This window comes from Cololabis saira, chromosome 17, assembly GCF_033807715.1.
Source record: "Cololabis saira isolate AMF1-May2022 chromosome 17, fColSai1.1, whole genome shotgun sequence".
Classification (NCBI taxonomy): Eukaryota; Metazoa; Chordata; class Actinopteri; order Beloniformes; family Belonidae; genus Cololabis; species Cololabis saira.
Window position 1 is genome coordinate 33,282,752 of NC_084603.1, and position 23,923 is coordinate 33,306,674.

Here is a 23,923-nt window from a genome sequence, read left to right on the forward strand (position 1 = left end):
ACAACCAAATGGCTCAATGAGTTCTATCAATAGCATAGATTTTACACATAATGACAGCATATATTTGCATTGCTCTGTTTACACACACACACACACACACACACACACACACACACACACACACACACACACACACACACACACACACACACACACACACACACACACACACACACACACACACACACACACGTCTGTGGCACTCTGTATGGGGAATTTCAGCACATCTTTCCCCAAGAGGCTCTCTCCTGTCAAGGTAAATCCCTGCTGTCAGAAACAATCCTTCACAGAGCCGTGTGACCCCTCCGTACACTCCTTGACTCTTGCCAAGCTTTCTGATGGAATGGTTGGATTTCTTAGGATGACACTCACATGTGTGTGGGAGGTCAGATATGTTCTTCAAAATGTCTCGTAGAAGGACTTCAGGAAGTTGGAAACCATTATTTCCCAACTCAGGGAGAACTACTTTGGTCAGTTCAACACAGTACAATTAAAGTTTCATGAGCGTGAAGTGTATTCTGGAGTCAGTAAATATTGAGTTTTGCATTTCTATAAATATTTATGTATAAAAAGCAAGTATGAACTTAAAAGGCTTAAGCGTTCCAACCAAAGACATGCTTACTGGAACAGAAAAGTGTCTAAAATGAGCATACTTGATGAATGCAGCGCTATATATTATTATTATCCCAGAAGATGATGCACAGAGGATTCAGGGAGCCACTTACAAATTCATGATGGTTTATAACTCTGAAAAGATCTGAAAAAAACACACATAAAAGTATTTAACCTTTAGAAAAACAGCAAATTTTATATATGATTGTTCACACATTTTGGTGCTCATTTATCCTGTGCCACTTATGAAAATAGTGTAGCATTGCAGTTAAAAGAGACATATTTCTTTCTACAGTATAAAATCATAATAGTTTGTAGGAATGCATCGACTGAGTCACTCATTTTCAAATGCATCAAGTTCCTTATCTTTTACTAGTTTACTGGCAGTCTAAAAGCAGGGATCCCTTCAATGTCATGTATGTTTCCTGTTAATGATCTTGCATCATACATGCCTCAGGTAGCATTGTGTATTCCCCTGTGAAGCCAGTCCCAGCACCTGTGAGAGTCGGCCGGTCTGCCAGCCCGGCTCTCCAGCTGAACACTTAGAGCCTTGAGGTCACCGAGGACAGACAAGGCTGGATGAGGAGGATTGTGAGGAATGAAAGGGCGATTACGCTCCAGAAAGAAATGGCTCGTCTGCTGCATAACTGTCCCCCTCCTCCAGGAGATTGTTCGTTGCCTATTGGCAGAAAATACAGGAATGCTTGGCAAGTGACTGATATACAATGATTCCTTTTGTCAGCTTTGGTGATGACTTAGTTTGAAATGGTATTTTTCTTTTTAACATCTTTCTGCTACTTTTATTCAATTTTTTTAACCTGACCTCGGATTGCTCACAGCTGTTAGAGATGGACATGAAGCTTTGCAATGATACATCTCATACCATGAGATCTGGGAAAACATTGGGAAGACATTTCCTTTTGAAAAAAGACCCAACAAAAGTTGCAGTTTTTGTGAGTTATATACTGTACCACATGTCATGTGAAAAAACAAGTACAATCTTCAGAACTCAGGTTTTACATTTCAAATCCTTACCAGGCCTAGCATTCTGGCAAATGCAACCTCTGAACAAAAAAAAAAACAACTACAAAGCACATTGGGCAAAATGCAGAAGTGGTGGGTGTAAAATCACCCTTCTTTTCTTCCAATCTGGTGCTGCTAATTAAATGCACTTTATTGATTCATCATTAGCAAGTACTGTATGAGCACCTATGTAAATGTAAAAGTAGTAAAAGTTTGTCGGTCTGGAGGATTCAGGTGTTTTCACACTATGCCAAGGAGGAAAGACATCAGCAATAATCTTACATATGACACTGTTGTTGTCCATTAATCGGGTGAGTTTTACAAGGCCTTTTCCAAACATTTTGGAGTCCAGTGTTCCACTGTGAAAAAATATTCACTGGTGGAAAACATTACCGTATTTTCGCGACCATAAGGCGCACATAATTTTTTATTTATTTATTTTTTTAAATGTGCCGGCGCCTTATGAAACAGTGCGCCGTGTCTATTACCTGAATTACGGTAATGTAAGGCCGGCCACCATGAGAACGGTAAAAAGAGAAGGGGGCGGGTGAAGCCCCTGTGAGTTGCGGACATGAATGAGACCATTCACTGAGCTGTTTAATGCGGAAACAGAAGATGAAGACTTTGAAGGATTTGCTTGATGTGTAAAGTGAAATAAAATACAATCAAACTAAGTTTTGCTCCCGCTCTATTTTTAAATAAGCACACTTGTGTGTGTGTTCTGCAGCGCGTGTGTGTTTTGCATGTCGGGAACCGGGGATGCTCCCGCCGTGGGGTTGCGGGGCCAGCTGAAATGCCGGCTGAAATGCCGGTGGTCTTTCCCCGGGAGCCTCTGCTACCAGTCCAGGCGGGTTCCTCCGGTCCCGGCCGGTCAGAACCGGTCACATTCCCCGGTTGAAGCCGCCGTGATGCGCGCTGCTCCTCCCGACTTCCTGGTTCCCAATGCGGGGCCAGCGCGCCGCATCCCCGGGGCAGATCCGGCTGAAATGCCGGTGGTCTTTCCCCGGGAGCCTCTGCTACCAGTCCCGGGTCAGAGCCCCGTCATTCCCCGGTGGGTTGGACCGGGATCCGCTGCTCAGAACCTCCGTTAGGAACCCCGGATCCTCCGCCGTGGGGATGCGGGGCGGCGACGCAGCGATCTCGGGCTAAATGTTCCTGGTTCCCGGCTGCTTTGGGAGCTGGGATTTCTGGACTCCGTCCCAGGTCTGATCAGATTCACCCTCCGAGATTTTCAGCGATATCTGTCGGTTACAAACCCCGGTACCGGATCCCCGACATGCGCGTGTTTCGCGGCACGAAAGACGGGACCCGCGCCGGGGAGAGACGGGACCAGCGCAGTGGAGATCCACACAACGGGTATTAAAAGTCGTCATTTATGTTGTGCTTGCCTGCCAAGCTGATGGACAGAAACGCCTATGGTGATTTTTAAAAGAAAAACTTTGCATAAGACGTTTCCAGCCGGAGTCATTATAAAAGCGAATGAAAAGGGGTGGCTGGATGAAGGGATGATGATCAAGTGGCTGAGACAGGTCTATGTGCGGCGACCCAGTGTTTTTTTTTCACACATCATGCTTGGGCTAACGTGTCTGCTGGGACTGTTGTTCGGGCTTTTGCAAAAGCCGGCATTTCCGAGGGGCCGCACGGCACAGAAAGTGACTGACACCGAGGAAATTCGGACTGGCGCAGCTGAATTAGCGGAGCTCTTTAATGCAGAAACAGAGGATGAGGACTTTGAAGGGTTTGATTAATGTAAAAACTGAAATAAAGTACAATCAAACTAAGTTTTGCTCCCGCTCTATTTTTAAATAAGCACACTTGTGTGCTTGTGTGTGTGTTCTGCAGCGCGCGTGTGTGTTTTGCCGCACTCGTGTGTGCAGCTCCGTGTCTGTAAACTGCGCCTTTTGGGTCGGTGCGCCGTATGTGTGTTTTAAAACCAAAAATTACACAAAACTGAGGGTGCGCCTTTTCACACGGTGCGCCGTATGGTCGTGAAAATACGGTATGTATGGTTGTCAGTTATCCCGGTAAGTTCCCGCCAAGGTCAGACCTTGCAATGCTCAAAATTGCAAAAAACCTCAAGACCCACATCTTAGTGCTGACATTTCAAGCTAAGTCAAGTAAAAGTCCAGACTTCAACATGACTGAAATACCAAGTACAAACAACGAGAGCTGTGCATAAACAAATGCCCCATAAATCTCAACAAACTGAAGCAACAGTGAGAGGAACAGTGGGCCAAAATTGTTCCTCAACGATGTGAGACGCTTGTAACATGATACAGAAAATAATTACTTCAAAGTATTGCTGCTGAAGGTGGTTCAACAAGGTGTATAATCATCTCTCACATAGCGTACGAGAGTCAGTGGTGGTCCTGATGCTGCTGCTTCCAGCTCCCAGGTGAGATCGTCACACCAATCAGAGGGCAATGAGGCAGGTAGGCTAGCTAAACTGAGGACACCTCAGGTCAAGAAAAAAATTAATGAGGAGGGCAGAAATCAATTCCCCTACACCTACGAAGACAGAATAGATCAACAGTCCCCATCTAGGTGAAGATGATGTTAAATCCCTTTGTCCTTTTTGACGGTATGGTGCCTGATCAGTGGCTGGTCTGATCATATTATGTTCAAAAAGGGTGTGACAGATAATTAAATAGTTATTATTTGAGCCAGTAATTATGTGTAAATGATGCCATGAGTTTTTCCCCCCACTCCTTTGAAAAACTGTGGTAATCTCCAAATGCAATTAATCAATTTCAGCATCACAAACTTTTATAAGTGAAAGCTTTGGCCTCTTGCCATTTTCTAAAAAATATTATCTTAGCACACTGACTAATTTACTGGTTAACTGAGCACTAATTATTAAATGCGTTACTATTTTGCCCAAAGCAATGAGTACTGCAGTGAGTGCAGCGCGCCTGCGTGTGAGAGGACTCACACATCTCTGTCCTGCACCGTTTACGCAACCGTAGCACACCACCGAGGCTAAACAGTGCTCTGGGGGACAATCTGCACTTGTTTTACAGCTGGTTGGGAACACCACTTGATGCTTGAGTTATGACACTTCGGGAGAAATCATTGCAAAAAGACTCAAGTTTCATCTCACAAATAAAAAAGATTAATTCAGTGACAAATATTGCCACAGACAGGTTCAATTCATCCCCATTAAATGCCTGAATTGATCACACCTTTGCAACCTGATTTGTCTCAATTTGTTTCAAACATAAATTGACTAGGATTATTCATTGATCCAGAGCCTGAGGTGAAAATTGTCATTCTTTTGTTGATGAAGATAAATCAGTGTCTAATAGCATGTTAAACTGAATCATGCAGTCTCTTTTTACATTTATACATTTGCAAACGTCAAACACAGTAGATTTTTTTTAAATTAAAAAGTCAGAGTTTGATTCACAAAAGGCAGAATATTCTTTTTTAATCAGCTACACCAAACCAAAGTTTACCTCTTCTAAACTATTATTTCTTAAACAGAGTATGACACACACAACATATTTTTACTGCCTCATCACAGTTAAGATTCAGCACGAGTGCCATATTGCTTGATGGTCCATGTTACTCATTTAGAAATGTTCATTCCCACGTGATTAAGCAGGTAAGATCAACCCGGTGCATATTTTGTCTCTCTTTTCTGTGTCTCATGCACACTAACATTCACAGACAGTCTGATCAAGGCCAGCACATGGCAAACCTCCGCTTTTTAACAGCTACGCTTGCCACACATGACGCCGTTATGGCAACAGATTCAAGCAGGAAAGGAGGATAACAATCTTCAAACATCCTCATCTCCTCATCCACTTGTGCTTCATTTACTCTTTTCTCTGCTTCCTTTGGTCTTTCTTGTCCCAAAAACATAACGTGTGTGTGCGTGTGCGTGTGTGTGTGTGTGTGTGTGTGTGTGTGTGTGTGTGTGTGTGTGTGTGTGTGTGTGTGTGTGCGTGTGTGCGTGTGTGCGTGTGTGTGTGTGTGTAAAAAGGAACTGTTACCTGTTAAGGCCTGACATGTCTGTGTTTCCAGGCCTCATTAGATACTGTATGTCGACGAGTTAAGTCTACATGCCAGACGTGATTTATGACTACATAGTCCTTAAGTGCTTACAATTGCACAACTTGCATTTTTAAAATTAGGCTGGGACTCAGCTTTTATAAGTAGTAGGTTTTTGTATAACGCATCCAAACCAGAGAATCGTGTTTTACAATTCATTTGTTTAGATGCAGTTTTGTTCTCGCATTTCATATTTAATTTTGTTCAGTTGCAGTTAATCAAGTCTCATATTGCTTCTGCTAAAACACAAACTCTGTAAACACACGCTCACATGACTACAGTTGTACTGTATACTCGTCGCTGGGGGAGAGGCAAAAAAGTCTCTGAAAAACAGGTCCTGTGGAAGTCCTGAGGTTAGATTTTTGGGAGAAGTTGTTCTGGGACTTAATTAGTAAAAGGCCCCTCATTTATGGGGGCTAAGTGCCTGAGAGCTCTACTCTCAAATCTGGGACAACTGAGGAACACAAAAATACACAGTACACACACACACACACACACACACACACACACACACACACACACACACACACACACACACACACACACACACACACACACACACACACACACACACACACACACACACACACAGACATAATGCAATTAACAGTCATTCCATTCACATATGCTATAAACTGACTGCTGCACCAGAATCTCAGACCAAAACCAGAACCAGTCGACAGAGCCGATTAGCTGGCCTGTCTTTTAGAGTAGTAACGTTTCTTTGATGGAGAAAAAATGTATTTTCCAACTTTGTGACTTTGTATCTCGGATTAACAGCATAATAATAATTTGAACTATTGTGAGGAGGAATTAACAACCACAGCTAGGGCTGTGCGATTAATCAATTTTAAATCTAAATCGGATTTATTAATCAAAACGATGTTAAAAAAAGGAAAATCGGAAAATCGATTTTCCTTTTTTGCAGCTGGCTGCATTACAAACAGAGCTCGTCTAGTCATCTTTGTTAGGTCAAGAAAATTGTAAATGTTGTCACTTTACTAAACTCAAGGAGGATTTACAGTATCTTTCAATTGCACTTCATTCCCAATACGGAAATTTGATAATAAAATAATAAATAAATTGTTTCAAGATAAAATATTTGAAACAATTTATTCCATTGTCTTTTGTAGTTTTACCAAAAAAAAAATCGAAATCGAAAATCGGGTTTTCAAAAAAAAAATTTGGCATTTTATTTTTGTCCAAAATCGCCCAGCCCTAACCACAGCTAAAAGAATCTGGAGCTTCAAGCAGAGAAGTTTTCATTTAAAAATGCTCCATTTGGTCAACCAAAACATCCCAGGTATTTTAGGTGCTGAAACCAAATAAAGAGAGTCACAGCTACAGCTACACGGCGACAGCTGGGTAAAATAATAAACCCAACTGCACATGAGGCCAACGTCTCAACTCGGCCTCCTTGCTACAAGTCTGTGCAGCTCTTGCTTCCCAAGCACATCTTCAGTTTACCAAGCGAACCCATTTGTCTGTCTGTCCACCACACAAGACACCGCTCACTTCCAGTAGCTTTGCCTCCACACCGCAGACATGTCACTCTTTTCTGACACCACCACAAGCGCTGTTTCTAAAGAGGCCATTCTCACTTCCCACATTTTTATCAGATAACATATAAAGACATTTAGAGTTACTGCGTTACAGTGGATGGGAACTGTCAGACGGGATTCACAGCATTTACAGTCATTGATCTGAGGGCTTAGTATCTCCAAAACAATTCATGCTTTATCATAAAATCATGAGATGTGCCGCAAGTGGGCTGCCAGATAAGGATGGTGATATAAAAACACATTAGTTGTGTAATTGGCTTTTACTGAGAGTTTACAAGTAGTTGCTGAATCCAAAACATGCAGCAGAGCAGAAGGGATTTGAGAACTTTGATGGATGAAGTGTGGCCTTCTGAGGTCTTGAATGTTGGTCCACAAAACCCATCAAAATGGTGTACATATCAGCACTCCAATTATACAATTATTAGGCTGTTGGAGGGCAAAATTATATGTGTTCAACGTGTGAAGTAAAGCCCATAGAAAAGTTTCACAAAGCCAACTGTAAGATGAAGAAGAGACAACACAAAGTCTCCATCTTTGCCCCAGCAGAAACGCGGAGCAGGAGGGAAGAAAGAACCAGAAGCATTGGAATGTGATTGTCACTTACTTGCAGTGTTTGTGAGGGCCACTGAGCGTCTCGATGACAAAGCATTCCCCACCATTCAGGCAGTATGCCAAGTCCTTCTCATGGCAGGGTTTGAAATGCTCCGAGTGCAGTGGAGGGACAGTTGGAGATGCTGGAGAGGAAACAAATACAATAGCATTAGTGGCAATCAACAAAAAAACTAGATGAGAAAAAATGGAAGCGCTTTAAGTAGACGGTAATAGATAGATGTCATGCTTAGTGAAAGTGTTATTCTGTTGTTTTCCTGCATTGTTGTTCATGCAAATCTCTTTTCACTCTTCAGTTCTACAAATATATTGTCCTATAATCCAAAATTGCTGCCAAAAAAGTAAAACAAGTACTGTATCTTTTTTTCAGAAAGCAAATAACAAGAGATGGCAATTGCCTCATAACACTGCACATTTCAGATAATACCAACATACTGTTTGTTCAGACCCTACAAAGCCACCAGCACAAGATGGATGGAGGACGGGTAATAATCTGTCCCTCTGTGATTAATACTCCATGGTCTTACTAGAGCTTTTGGAGAGCTTGACTTGTCCCAGTGATTTATCACAACAAGCATGGCTGATTGTTGATAGTCCACACTCCTGAAAGAATCTGCACGCTAATGGATGATTGTATAATTTATATAATTACGTGCAGTTGCTGGAGGGGGGAAGAAGAAACTTAAAAGCATGATTCTGTTCACGGCATCATGGACAACTTAATGCTCGATTAGTATCATGTATAGCACAACAGAAAAGATCAATAAAAGTGCGGAGATTTTACAGAATTCATAGGCACTCATCCATCAGCAGTGTTTTCAAAAGCCTGACAAGCTTTTGGTCAAGTCATGGATTTGAGTTGTGGAGAGAAAAAGATGAGCTGCACCACAGATGAAGTTCCCATTAATAGCAGGCCAGACTGCCGACTGTTTCCTTTGTTTTTGCTAATGAAAAATGGGTGTACTAAGGACTCTCATTAGCCGAATCTCAGCCATGTTTTTCTTAAAGCTGCTCGACAAGAAGGGATGAGCCAGAACTTCATGCTTCAGTGATTAAAAATCGGTTTCACTCAAAGGACGCCGTTATTTCCTCCAGTGTACTGATTACTGCATGAGGTCGTTCTTTAATGGGGTGTGGAGGATACATCAAAATGAACTGAAGCTTCTGCAATCAAGAGATGAATAAAGATTAATAATGAGTGGTGCTTGGGGGGGGTGGGGGGTTAGCTGGATGAGAAAGGCTGGACCATTTCAGCACGGCCTCCATAGATTAGCAGTATGAGGAACGCTTGTGGCCGGATGGCGGGCTTAGTTAGCTGGGAGGTAAATGGGATATTCCACATATTGTAGTTTAGCTAGTGGAGGATTTTATTCAAGTTAAAAGTTAAAAGAAGGTGCTGAGTTGGTTCGAAAATGATTTTGACGGATGAAGATGTCACTACGCCCCATTTAAGATCAGTTTTAATCTGAGTAATAAGATATAAACTCAGCCCTGTGGGCAGTTTTCAGCTGAAAGGTTGCTGGTTTGATCTTCAGCTTCTTCAGTTCATGTCAAAGTGTGTTTGGGCAGGATGCTGCGTCCAGCAGTGCCGCTCAATGCGTTCCCAGCTTGAACATTGCAGTTGATAAAAGTGTCTGCCAGTGTTAATGATAAGACCACAGATTTTACGTTTGTTCTCAGTTTTGGGGAGCGGTTCCATGTTTTAGCAGGCAGCAGTGTGCCAGGAGAAGACATCTGGTAAGAATACTAATGTAGCGTACAGAAGAACTCAAAATACAAACCCACACATCCAAACACTATCCACACTAGTATGAAGGACTATCCAGACTGGAAAAGAAGGCAAAGATGTGACAAACGCAGCACGGCAGTGTATTGAAAAGAGGAAAAAAAGTAAATTTTATATGAAAGACCATTTTCCAAAATCTGAATGAGCTTATGAAATGCAAGACAAGTGGAACAAAGCAGAAAGGGAAAATGATGAGATGTAACATGTAACCACAAATGAACAACAGGAGGTAGTGATCATAGACATGCTGCAAAGCAAGGACCGTCTTCAAAACCATACACCAGGGCTAATCAATTGGCGGCCCGCGGGCCACATGCGGCCCGCCAGGAGCTTTTATGTGGCCCCTGGTCATATTTAAAAAAAGGGGTTGTTGTTGGAAAAAAAAAAAAAAAAAAAAAAAAAATGTGTTTTATTTCAGATTTTTTGCCAGTGTTGCACAGTGTTAATGTTTGTCACATTATTATTAACCTCCGTTGTACAGAGGACTTGTTGACATCATTAGGCTTTTAGGATTGGACTGACATTTTTTTCATTTGAATAAGTGAGGACTTTGCATTTCAGATGGAACTTCTAAGCCTCCTATAATTTCATGTGATTGTTTTGTTTTGCTGATATAATGCACAGATGTGTCATTAATAAAGGAGCTTATGGTTAATATTTTAGTTGCTTATTTATAACATCAAACTGGCTACTATGGACTGAAATGCTTGTGCCCAATGCTTAATATAATATTCAAATAAGGAAATATTGGTGGAAAGTGGTGCTTTGTCATTATGCCGTGTTTTATTAAAAGTAGGTCAATATCAACTTCATTAAGTTTTGCACAATGCATGGTTTCAAAATGAACTTGCATTTAAAATAATATTTCTTTATTTGAATATAATATTTAACATTCACAATGATTATATCTGGAGACAATTAATACATAATTCATATGTAAACTAGATATATTCAAATGTATAATACAAATGTATTATATATACATAAGTTTTCGTCTTTGAGTGTAAAATACCTTTTGAAAACCCCCAAATTTTCAAATTGTGCGGCCCTCTCCATACAGTCCTTTTGCAGATGTGGCCCCCGGCCGAATATAGTTGAATACCCCTGCCATACACTAATACTGCACATTTGGCCATGGAGTATGCATGATGCAAGCAAATGTACAGTCTGCAGTATGTTTAAAACATTAACAAGGTGTGCTACATTCAGAAACATTTATTAGACAAATATGAAAGTAAAAGTATACATCGCACCATACACACACACCACCACACATTCAGCAGGGATGGATTGAATGATCAATATTTCTTCCCAATTGCATGATTCAAGCTTCTGTAGTGTTTACTGCCGTTATTGCTCTGGGAGAAAAACTCGTCTCTCTCCATCTTTTTTTTTTTTAAATCTGTTCATCCATGTGTTTATAGTCTTGAACCATCCACCTGAAGGCAGAAGCTCGAACAAGGACCGACTTGGATGAGAAGGGTCTTTCAGAATGCTGTGGGCTCTTTTAATGCAGTGGAAATAATCCAGGTACGGCAAATTAGATAGCCTTTATGATACCAACCAACCAACCAGCAGGCCTTTTCATAAATACTGCTATGAAGTACTGCATAGTGCATATTGGAGTACATACTGCACATGTGTGCAGTTTTGAAACTGCCCAAGCTCTCGTCACCAAGGAGCAGGACAACTATGAAAAATAAAAACCGAAATCAATGAATTCCAAAGAATAGGGCCAACACTAAAACAGCCAACACAGTAAAATTGTGAATATTGCAAAATAAGGAACTACAGTTCAGTCTAAAACAAATGACTGAGAGCACCAAATCCTACAGCTGTTCTTGGTGTGTTGGGTGGAAGAAAGACTGGGCTTTGTGACAGAAGCTCAAAGTACACAGATCCCATTCTTTTTTTAATTTGTCGGTGAAAATTGCAAAAGCAACATCATGACAATCAAATGTTGCCTATAAAGAGTGTCTGCTGTCACCAAAGAGCTCTACTTCAGATGTGGAACAATCACCTGGAAGCTGAGGCGTTCCCCTCACCACTGAAGAGCACTTTGGACCATGCAAGCAACACATTGAACATGTATTCATGCTTATTAAAGTCAAAGTTCTCCTAGATGATAATTCCCTCAGTAGGAAACGCTGTAAAGATGCTAAACTAGTTTAAATGATATTCAAATGTTTCCTGCCAGATGTGATTTTTATGTTTGGATGGTCCTACACTGTTTTATTTTTAAAGCCCAGGCAATAACTGACGCAGCCATTTCTCATTTTCTCTGTTTCTTCGTCGATGAACTTGCTACTGCATGATGTTCGGCTCAGACATCGGATGCACTCAAACAACTATGTGATTTCCAGGACTGACTGAGTCAACGGACTGGAATTAAAATAAATTAATATATATTTTTCAAAAAAAGGATGATAATTTGTGCCAGAAAATGTCACTGCAAGTTTAAAATCCTTTCTTGCAGAAGGGAGGCATCAATCACTGCAGAGGAAAACAGTCCAATTCACTCCCCGTGCCTGTGAAGGAAGAGGGAGAGGGAAAACGGGAGGAGGAGGGGGCCAAAGATCGATACACCACCTCCTCTTTGCTCTTTTCTTCCTTCAACTTTCTCTCATGTTTCTGAGTGTAAAGCAAGAAAATGAAGGAGCTGATTTCAATCTCTGCATCAATGCACAACTTGATTGTTGTGGAGAAAAGGCTGCAGACGTTTATGTAGCAGTGTAAGTGTTTATTGAATAAAAGAAGAGGAACATCAATCAGAGCCATTTTCAGATCTTCTAAAAATGACACTGATGTCTTTAGGGAGACTTTCACGGAGCGGTTTATGCCAAGCAGATCAACACGGAGATCAATCCAATCAGCAGCAGGTGCAGCTGATGCAGTATTCATGATTTAATTATTGTTCTTCCGTATTATACCTCCAGACCAGGAGGGCGAGCGTACAGAACAGATTTCAGATTTTCAGCCTGTTAAAAGAAAGATGTCTTCTACAAACCAGAAATTTCATTCAACTTATTCACATCAGTATTATAACAAAAGAGATGTCAGTTTGAATCTGGTTTGTTTAAACATTTCATTAAGGTTTGTTTTTTTAATAAAAATGTCTCCAACACAGAGAGCAGACTTTTCAGACTTCTGCATTTAAATGAGACCACAATGTTTAACTTAAAACAAACCACGTTTTAGCCACTTGAAGGACGCAGCGGAACTAAAAGAATACATTTTAATGGACTGTTAGATTGACTAATCACTCATATTTATTTACTATTTTCATTTTCTAAATTCGCCACAATTCAACTGTTTTTTCATTGCAGAAATCCAGAAGAACAGTCTGAATAACATACTGGGTATCTTCTGCCCAAAATATTTGGATTTTTTTTTTTTTTTTTTAAATTGAATTGAAGCATCTGAGCAATATAGTACAAAGATCACTCTTATTTATATATATATATATATATATATATATATATATATATATATATATATATATATGACCAAGGGAGACAATTTCAAAGTCACATATTTTTTTACCCTACAGGAGTTTATATTTTTAAATGTATTAAACAAATGTAAAATCACAGTTGTAGCAGGAGTCCAAGCAAATGCCCTACATAAACTCAAACAAGTAGCTGACAAAACCACAACCCAACAGCAGAAATGAAACCAGTAAGGATAAGGAACCCATGGAGTATAAATACTGAGGAAAGAACTGAACAACATGATGCAGGTGAGGAAATCACTTAAGAACTCAGTTGCTAAAAATAGAGTGGAAGAGAAACTGAATAGAATGAAAAGCAAAGATAAATATAAACCCACAAATTCAAGTGTAAAGGCCAAACACACGAAAGAAAGAAAAGTAAAGAAACGCAATGAAAACAAAGCGAGAGGAAGTTTACTCTGAAAATACTTAGAGAACATTCAAATGTAAAAGTCTGCATCTGGAATATAAACATCTGGATCTTTCTGTTCAGCTAGGCTAGGAGACCCTGGTCTCCTCATTTATTTATTTTAGTCTTATCACCTTTTTATCAGTGTTGTTCAAACTTGGATTTTCTCAGTATGTCAACATGATCCCCAAATGTATTCAATGTGAGGATCGCAAACTTTCAACTGTCATCACTTATTAATTTCCTGACCCACCGTTTATAAGGATTTGTAATCAGAGTTGCAAAAATTCAGAAATGTGCAACAGTCAGTTTCAAAAAGTTTTTTTTTTTGTTGGACGACTTAGATACTTTATTTGAATGAACTCTATACATATACACAGACGTATGTTTTCATGTAGATATTATATATATATATATATATATATATATATATATATATATATATATATTTACACATACACACATACATAAAAAGCTATTGTTATCTTAATTTACTTCACTCCCATCCGTCTCTTGAACAATGCTCAGCATCAACATCTTTCTGTGTTCTTTCCATCTCAGCTGCGGTTGGCTGGAAATCAAAGAAACTGCATCTCTTCAGCTTGCTTTTTTCTGTGAGATCCTTCACATTTACATTACTGCTTAACAGGGGCCAAAAGCAAGATTTTTTTGTTTGTTTGTTTAATTGCCAAGGAATTTGGTATATAGACAATTTAAAACCACCTCTAAAGATGCTGCACAGAAACACATGTCTTTGCTGGTAATGCATTGTTTCATTACCTCAATTAGGCCAGCTGAGAAACATGATGTCAAGCACAGTTTGAGTTATATTTATTCATGAAACACAGATTATCTATGAGAAATGATGCAGCTGAAACATATTGCAATGAAGTTTCATAGACTCCTGGTTCTGCAGTGCAGAATGTGTTTCCTTTCCTCTGGAATTCCTTCATCTTTGCTTACATGTGTTCAGTTTTCCTCCCCCCTCCTTGTGCCTCAGCACTCAGATGTGTTGGGGGGGGCGGAGGGTTAATAAGACGTTCCGATGTGCTTTCTTGTAATAGCGTCCTTCACGGCTGACATGCCTCCAGAGTGGCAGATGTTCAGCCTGTCAACACTGACACGCAGCGAAGGTCTTGGAAAAGGTCTGCATGCTTAGGGATGATCAATGACAGCCCAGAGATTTGGGGCTTGGAGAGTAAAAGATGCAAATAAAAAAAAGGACCTTTATATTTAAATTTTTAAAGCGCAGAAAGATTTGCCTGGTGTGCCAGTTTGTAGTGAGCACTGGCGATGTGGTACAGATAGACAAAGATATTTTTAGTAAGAGGTCTAAGTGGGTATCCAATTAAAAGGAACACTTGAAATAGTAATAACTTTAATTTTATGAATAAACAAATCTATCCTGAAAACAGCCAGGACACAAGGGGGTCTCTGACTGATACACCTCACATACCATGGGCTTTTTAGAGAAACAAATGATATTATTCATGTTATAATATCCGTTTAAATGTAATTTGGAGGGATATTTTTCTATTTCTAGGAAGTGTCGTCTGGCTGTGCTCTCCCATCCCTATTATTATTGGCAACAACCACCCACAGTAACTGCTCTCCCTGATTGTCGCTCAGTGCTACTGCTTCAGCTTTAAACCACAGTGACACACATAAACAACAGTGGACGGCATGTCACAGGTGACTACGTGACCCGAGAAAGCATTCATGCAAGAGGACGATACAAGACTCTGAACGAGCGAGAAACTGAACAACACTGACACTTATGTAAAAAAGGGTTCAAAACAGAATTCCAGTTTTAGTGTCAGAAGTGATAACATGGTTTGGAGTCACTGCCTTTGATGTAATAGGGCAAACCGTGAAGCACCCAGATGTTCCAGGACCACAGTTCCAACAGATAACTTCATTATTAAGTGCCTGAACTGGAGATTGAGCAGTTTGGTGTTGAGTAAATACGCTGTCCAGGAGTCCTCTTGTTTGCTCTCTTGCTCTGTCACTCTCTCATCTTCTCTTTTATCATCACTTTCTTGAGTCTCTTAAAAGCTTCAGCCATGACGTGCTGTTGATGTGTGAAAAAGTGCCAACAAAGATACAGGTGTCGCAAGACAGAACCCAGACGGGAAACCAGAGTTTCTTTTTTTGTTGATAGCAGGGACTGATCACCGTGGCAGCTACTGTAGATGACGCTTCTTAAAAGTAAACAAATAGTCCTCCAAATGACATTTTGCATTGACCTACTAACACGAAAGAATGTATTGTGTACTTCTAATAAAATATTAAAACAATTAGCTTCATTATAAAAATGTATTTTCTCCTTATGCATGATGTTATACTGCGTTCCTTTAGGTTTTAGGTGCAACATCCCTCCCTCTCTGCTTCGTTCACTCATGCAGGACGCGACAAACCTTCGGTGATAATGAGAACAACTCCATGTACATGTTTCAAAATAGTCTCCATTAAAGTTATGGAGAAGATAAGTCCTTTATATTTAGAAGTTTTTTTAATCTAAAATATGTTTTTTTTCTGTGTAATCATCCAGTGCTTTTCACAAACGCATCTAGGAAATGACAAAAGTAATTGAGAACATTTTAACAGAATATAACTTGGATGTAAAAAAGAAAAAGAAAAAATAGTGTGAATTATATTTATCTCGTGTTGTTCTTTAAACCAAAGCACATAGTTGCATCATCTGCCTGCCCTTTGACCCCTTCAAGAAATGTTTAGTCTGATGTGGGAACGCGTGTGTGAGTTGTATTTGTCTTGCATACATTACAGTATATGAATGTTTGGATACCTACCTAGTCTATAGAGGACGTCCTTACGGGTTGCTTTTAAGCCTTTAACAAGTGACTTATACATTTAAATGGATGACAAGACCACTGTTAACACCTGGCAGAGCTACAGTTTTACGACATTTTCTGCCTAAATAAACTAATCCATCTTCCATGTTTACTTGTACGTGAGCTCCTTTTAAGTGTGTAGTCTGGCATTTGCAGCAAGCATCAAATGAAATGTCGCTACTTCTCCTCAGTTATCATTTCTAGTTTTATGTTTTCACAGTCACCCAAACAAGCTGGCCTGGAGATTTTTCTGGTAACTCTGTAATAATTACAAAACCCAGGAATAACAAAAAGTAGTAAGATCATTTTTAAACTGAACCCCTGACAAGCCTGATAATGTTGTGTTTATATTTCTCTCCTCTCTTGAAGGACGGTGTTGTGTTTGCTTCTTAAAAAGGAGGGAGGAAGGCAAACAGCAAAGCCTCTTTCCTCAGCATTTATAGTATTATACAAGCTTTTATCTTAGCTGCAAGTAAGATTTGTCTGGCTCCCTTCACCCAGTCTGAAGCTTCCCTTATCAAAAAAGACTTTTCAAACACACCCCAGGCATGCCCAGCAAACAATTCTGCAATAAATAAAAGGTCAAAAAAACACATTTCTTCTCTGCTGGTCTCCTTCTTTTTATATCCCATTTGACCCTTTTCCTTCCTCCTTCCTCTTATTGCTCCAGGATCCCTTTTTTTAAATGTTTGTCCGTCCATCTGCAGTGCACCATTTCAACAGTAGGGTCACTAGCAATTTCCCTTTTGAGAAACACACAAACTTCTTTGTTCTTTCTGAACAGATGAAAAGAACAGAAACATGTGAATCTTTGTAAATGCCCTGATGCTGAAATCGTTTCACCTGCAGTATGACAAGCACATGTAAAAGACTAAAGCCACTGGTAAGAGTTTGTGCTCTAAAATGTAAAAAATAAAATACAATTTAAAAGAACAAATATTTCATAGGATAATTGTTGCAGTAGTCACGATTAGGTTCAGTCTGCTCTGTACTTTTATGGCACTTTTCCCTACTCAGCCCGACTCGACTCACCTCGGTTTTGCGCTTTCCCACTAGGGGTCTAACGTGCCGAGTAGATACTTTTCTGTATCTATTCTGCCGAGGTTCTAAGCTGCTGAGTCGGCTGTATCTGACATCATCACACTACAGGCCACCGATTGGTCGGGGGGTTGGAGTCAGTCAGCTTCTTGTTCATTTTATTTCGACAGGCAATGGCAGCGCAAAAGATCCAACTCTGAGGTGCAGATGTTCCTGGTGGTTGAGGAGAGGAGAATTAAAAAGGGATCTAGACGGGCGATAAGGAACGACCAGATCTACCAGGAGCTCTGTCACTTCAGTAGCGCCGAGACAAACAAAATAAGAAAAAAAGCATTGCCGCTTGAAGCTTCTCTCACTCTCATTTCTTTTTTTTTTTTTTTTATTATTTTATTATATTTTTATCCCGGTTTTTTCCCCCATTTTATCAGTGCTTTTACCAGTGCTCCTACCTAAGCTACAGTCCTGGGCATTGCTCCCTCTACCAACCCCGGGAGGGCCCTGCACTGAGCTCAGGTCTCCTCCTTAACCTGAGGAGTGAGCAGCAGCTTCTTTTCACCAGACAGGGTTGGGTTTCTCCGGCCGGACGTAGCGTGTGGAAGGATCATGTTATTCCGGCCGGATCCTCCCCACCCCATCTGGTACCCCGGTTGGCCAGAGGGGGCATGTATAGCCCAGGACTGTGTGCATGTTTTTGTGAGGGTAGCTCACATTAGCTACCCAAGGGAACACGGGGAGAACATGCAAACTCCACACAGAGAGGCCCTTTCTCCAACCCCACCCAGGGTGTGGGCGCTGAAGTCATGGGGGAACTAACACACACACTCAGCACCCACAGCGTCCCCGGGGGAATTGAACCCAGGACCTTCTGTGTGAGGCGGCTGCACTACCAGCTGCGCCACCGTGCCCCCTCTCACTCTCATTTTTTAACTTGATATCAAACACAAGCCACAGACCCAGCAGCACATATCATCTCTTCCAGGTTCTACATCTTTAGTGTTGTTGTCTTCTTCGTTTAGATACACAATCAAATACGTCACAGCAGCTTCACTCCAACCTCCTACTTCTAATCCAGATGCTGAATTGTTATGGAAAAGAAACTTGGCCAAGTTGAGTCGAGCCGAGTAGGTAGTACTAGTGGAAAAGACAGAAAACAGTAAACAGCATCAGTGCCGTATCTCCAGCCCAGTCTCTGGTCAGGGTCAACACAGAGGTGTTTATGCTCCTCCACCAGCTCCACCTCCTCTCCCATGATGGAGCCACTATTTGACGTAATCCTGGCTCTCCTAAAATCCCCAAACATCAGCTTTTTCTTGGTCTCATTTAAGATGAGACGACTGTTGCCACACTCTGCCACAGACGACAGGACATGCAAACTTCACACAGACACATCCCTACTGGGAGTTGAACCAGCAACCTTTTTTACTGTGAAGAATTAATTGTTTTAAAATTCATGAAAAAAAAAAAAAAAACGGTTACAGTGCATCTCATGCACTTACTGAACGTTTTGGTTATTAAGCTGTTATAACAAAAGAGAGGAACATTTTCAAAAGAAAATGAAAAATGATAAGAACCAGGATACCAGCAGTGTGATTGCTATCGGCGCCGTGTATTGCAACAGCATTATCACCACGTAAACAGTGTGGACTCCAGGAAAAATAGCTGCTGCCACAGAGAAGATAATTAGATTCAAATAAACAGACAACTAAAAACAACGGCTGTTTTGTTAACAAATGTATTTTTGCCTGTTTATAATATATAGTAGATGAAAAAAAAAAAAGTGCGCGGTATGTTCTGAATTTTCTTCCTTTTGATCATCTTTTTGTATAATGTCTCTTTACAGTATTTTTAATTTTAAATAATTTCACTTGCTACTTGTGTTTATTAGTATAATTTATTAACACTATTTGCATTCCTATGCGCTTGCAAATGTATTGCTTCTTACAGGATTTGCAGCGACACTGATGTTCATCCTATCTCTTAAATTCAATTTCTTGTTTTCTATGTTCCCACAGTGTCCCTGCGCCTGTGGTGGTGTGAGGATATCATTACTGCACAGCACGATCCCATAAAGATAACGACACACCTCTCGTCTCTCTTGTTCACCCCCACTCTTATACGGCAGCTGTCTAATAAATATCAATCAAGTCATCCCCACTGATACCCGGCCTCTTCTGAGATAAGAGCACCAGTCTGTGATGTGATATGGCTTTTTAAAATTGCCTCGGAGAGCTTCACTGCAGATTCTTTTGATTGAATTTAATATGTTTTGTTGGGCGCCCAAACAGCACCTGGGTGAGCATTTGAGGATGACGTTCTGAGAAAGTTTTTGATGACGGTGCTGTTAATGAAGGCGTACTAGCAGCAGGTATCACCGACCATTGGGATGCGACCCAGATAGCAGATACATGCAGGTCAACTCTGGGTTATTCTTCAAGTCATGCCTCAGATGTTGCATTACATTTCATAAACTGGCTTTCAAATTGTGTTTTAACTGGCACATCATGGCTCAAAGGCCCAAAAACTATCAGCCACGTCTGAGGCAACCACACCAACCTTGGCCATTGGTGGACCAGAGAAAACTACCGGTAACTGAGAAATGTTTATACCAAGACACTATCTGCAATGTGGGATATAAAGCAACACCAAGGAGTTTTCTCATGTTAAAAGAGCACCATTTATATTAATCTATAAAGGTAAAGATGAGACACACAAGGGAGAGTGAAAATCATGACAGAGATAACTAAGATAACCACAAAAAGGTAATGGTGGAATAATCCAGAAAGAGGAAAAAGTGAATAAGTGCCATAAAATGGATTCAAACACCAGAACTATCGGGAGACCCTCTGAGCTAAAAATGGCAAAAGTTGTTTTGTGTTGTTGTTTTAAGTGAAGGAGCAGCAGATGTTTCAAGGAGGCACTTCATTCTCCCTGAGGGCTGACCATCTTTTCATGGCCGGTGGACTCATGGCTCAAGACAAGCAGGATCCCTGACGCCCACCCAGGGGTCATGCACTGGTCAAAGATGCAGGGCCATCCAAAGTTCAGCCCAAGGGTTCTCCATAGCGACACCGTGGAGGTTACACCACAGAACTGTCAGCTTAAAGTAAAAAAAAAGTTAGGTTCCAAAAACCTGTCTCATTGAGTCCAGTGCTAAAGTGCTTGTATGTTACTCTGTATGTTATTTCACATTTTGAAATGACATTCACGTTTTAGATTTGTAAAAAATCACATGAATGGGCTGCTTTGAATTTGAATGACTGTGCATTTTGACACCTGGGTGCTGCACAGAGGCAGCTGAGCGGAACGACAGCACTTGCTGCATTGCAGATACTTTGCCCGGTGTGGCAGTGCACACGCTGTTGTTTGTGAACGGGTCTCTGTGCACTGACTCTACAGCAAAACAAAAGCAAAATGGCAACATGTCAAGCGAGCTCTGTGGCCAACAACAGGCTAATCAGGGAAATCTGATACCACCCGCTCTCTCTCTCACTCCTCAAAGAAGGAACGCGTCATCTCACTCCAGTGGCTCGTTTCAAGCACACCTGCATGGTGCAGATAGGCCGGCTACTGCCGTTGATCCGTCTCACAGCCCTGCCTCTCCAATAAAGTCCTCACTTCTTTTCTGTTCTCTCTTCAGATTGTATTCGCAGGATATCTCCAGGCTTTGTCAAATAAATAGCACTAAGTATCAGGCTTCATCCCGTCCTCTGGCCGTTTGGCTCTGTAGTGGAGAACTTCATTACTCTCCCGGGATTGGCTTTGCATCCCTGCAGGCTGCATTCTGACACTGGACATTATAAACACTGGCTGTTAATGTGAACGTACGCATTCACTGTCATGTTTTCATTCTAATAGTAATATTAATATCATCATCAATTGAATCACTACTTTTCAGTAGTGCTGCAACAACCACAACGACTGCATGCATATACGTAATCAATTCTACTGTATGCATTTTGTATGTTCAGAAAATGTGTCTCATCAAACTCTTGGGTCAATACTACACCAGAGGGCGACAGACTTTGTTGTGAGATCAAGGTGAAATGGAGAATTCGATCAATTTGCTGATTTACTATCCTGTCTGTGAGGCTGTAAGGGCTGTTCTTTGTCCTAAAATGCCCTTCCATTCTTTCAGTACCTTTTTTATCAAGTTCATTGTTGAGATAGGGAAGGACGATCTTTCTATTCGGCACATTTCATTGGTAATTTTTGGAAGAGAGGACAAAATATTGTAGTTGTAGAAATTAAGATCGTATGAAAGTTTGGTGAAGAAGTTAGATATAATCAGGAATATGGAATATTAAAGGTTATGTTTCAAGGGAAGGCACGTTTATTTCTATAGCACATTTCAACAACAAGGTGATTCAATGTGCTTTACAAAGACATTAAAACATAAATAAAAAGCATGAAAGTTAAAAAAAAAGGCAATTTACAGGATTCAAACCTGAGGGACTCTAACTGATTAGTTAGCAGTCAGTCAGCGTTAAAGACCACCACTTATAAAGAAACTATCAACATGAAGGGAACAAACTAAACTTGAGGATTGGTTAAACATTAAAAAACCACAAAAAAACAAGCACAGTAAGATAGCCTAAGAAATACCTTGTGTTGCTTAGAAAGCCAAAACAAAAACACAGATGGATATACTGACAACAATGCTGGATTTATTAAGTCACTATGTGAGACAGGAACTATCCCACATATAGTTCCTGCTTGCCCCAGCATGACCAGCCATACCTGCTCACTTCACAGAAATAATCTCTAATGAAACGGTCTGGTCCTTCCATTCACAGCCATGTCCACAGTACAGTACCACATCCGTCTCAAATGCTGAATGCAGTTATTCATGAACATTCAAGAGCCAGGACTCCACACAAATAATCAGCAGAATTGCTACAAAAACCTTGGATCAACAAGTTTTTAATGCAAAACCAACAACTTCAGTGCCGTTCTGACTTCAGTGTGCATCATGTTGGATGCCTTTTCTTGATACTAGTGTTTCTAGCTCCAACTATGCCAAATACTTCCTTTCTCAAATTGATTTCCAGAGAGAAAATCCACAAGAACCCGACCAATTGTTTGAAGAACAACAGAATTAGGATGGCTGTTACATCTTCCAGCACTCATTTATGTTGTGTGAGAGTAACAAGAGAAGAAAAACCCTAAAATAAATGTTTTAGCATTAGGGAACGCTCCGGCCCCCAGAACTCTCAGAGACCCCCCAACCCCACCCTTTAAGGTGGGACAGGCCTTCTCTGACGCCTGAATTGCTGGCATTAATCAGTATTTTATGTTTCTGTCATAAAGCAATGTGATTTGTTAAATATAGTATAAACTATTGGCATGCAGAGTATGCCTCATGCTTTCACCATCCTATGAAAAGAAACCACCTGGTTTCTCACTACTGTCAGGAATGTTTATGCAATATTCAATGTATTATACTGTAAATGATTTTTTTTTTACAAAAAGCACCCAAACAAAACCTATTGTTGATACAACAAATTAGCTATCTAAAAATATGCCAAATGAACTAATGCAACTCAAAGCTGCTCAAAATGTTGGAATATCTAATCAGATTTCTGTGTCTTAAAGGACTACGGGTTAGGAAATAGTTCATCCAGAATGCTTAGCTATGTTGTCACCGTATTAGACAGTAGTCAGTACTGGGCCACAAATTAAATCTGAACTTCTTTTTATGATAAAGCAGGAATTAAGTGATATTATTCTAATATTTCTGGTCCATCTGGCTTATTGGGATCAATACCTCAGTAAAACCATGCATTCTTTTATGGAAATATCTAAAAATAACTACCCATCCATCCACATTTATTCCTATCATGTGTTTTTCTGGAGCGTGTCCCAGTTTTTTGAGGAAAAATCTAAGGAATACAACAGTATATGATTTGAAAGGGTTCCATTTGAAAACTTATAACAGACCTGAATCCCAACATCAGGGGCTGATGCGTTTACTCGTTCTTCAGTCACATCTTAGAGAAAGTCCTTCAGGACGTCAGCTGAAAGTATACAACTGTGGGCAGGTACCCATAATAAGACTATTTATATGCTGGCATGGTTCACAATACTGTTATTTTGAGCTGCTTAAATCACAACAGTATTTACCTTAGTGAACTTTTTATATCCCTAATGCGACATGATACACTATTTGACCAGGTACTAAAAAAAAAAAAGAAAAAGGAAAAAAAAGAATCACTGAAATGAATGGCACAGTGCCATAAATCACTGTCACTTCAATATTATTTTCTCCAGTTGTCAGCATTTAATACGCAAAATTCTACTAATTTATGTTCTGTTTGTTCCAGGGTAGTGATCTAGGAGGACTTGTGATTGCTAATGTGAATATACTTAAAGTGCTCTATCCAGCCGTCCTTTACTTTCATGGGAATGGCGTAAAGTAATGTCTTCACTTTCCAAATTCATCCATTAATCAAACAAAACTATGATGGATTGTTTAGCATGTTGAATCTTTCT

At 40.4% G+C, this 23,923-nt stretch overlaps 1 protein-coding gene across 1 annotated transcript in view; it reads right to left on the reverse strand.

Moving 5' to 3' along the window:
• LOC133463739 (pro-neuregulin-3, membrane-bound isoform) overlaps window positions 1–23,923 on the reverse strand; it is a 483,022-nt gene that overhangs the window by 186,477 nt on the left and 272,622 nt on the right. Inside the window, exon 2 of the mRNA XM_061745451.1 lies at window positions 7,855–7,984. Coding sequence (XP_061601435.1) covers window positions 7,855–7,984 — 130 coding nt within the window. The remainder of the gene's footprint in view (window positions 1–7,854; window positions 7,985–23,923) is intronic.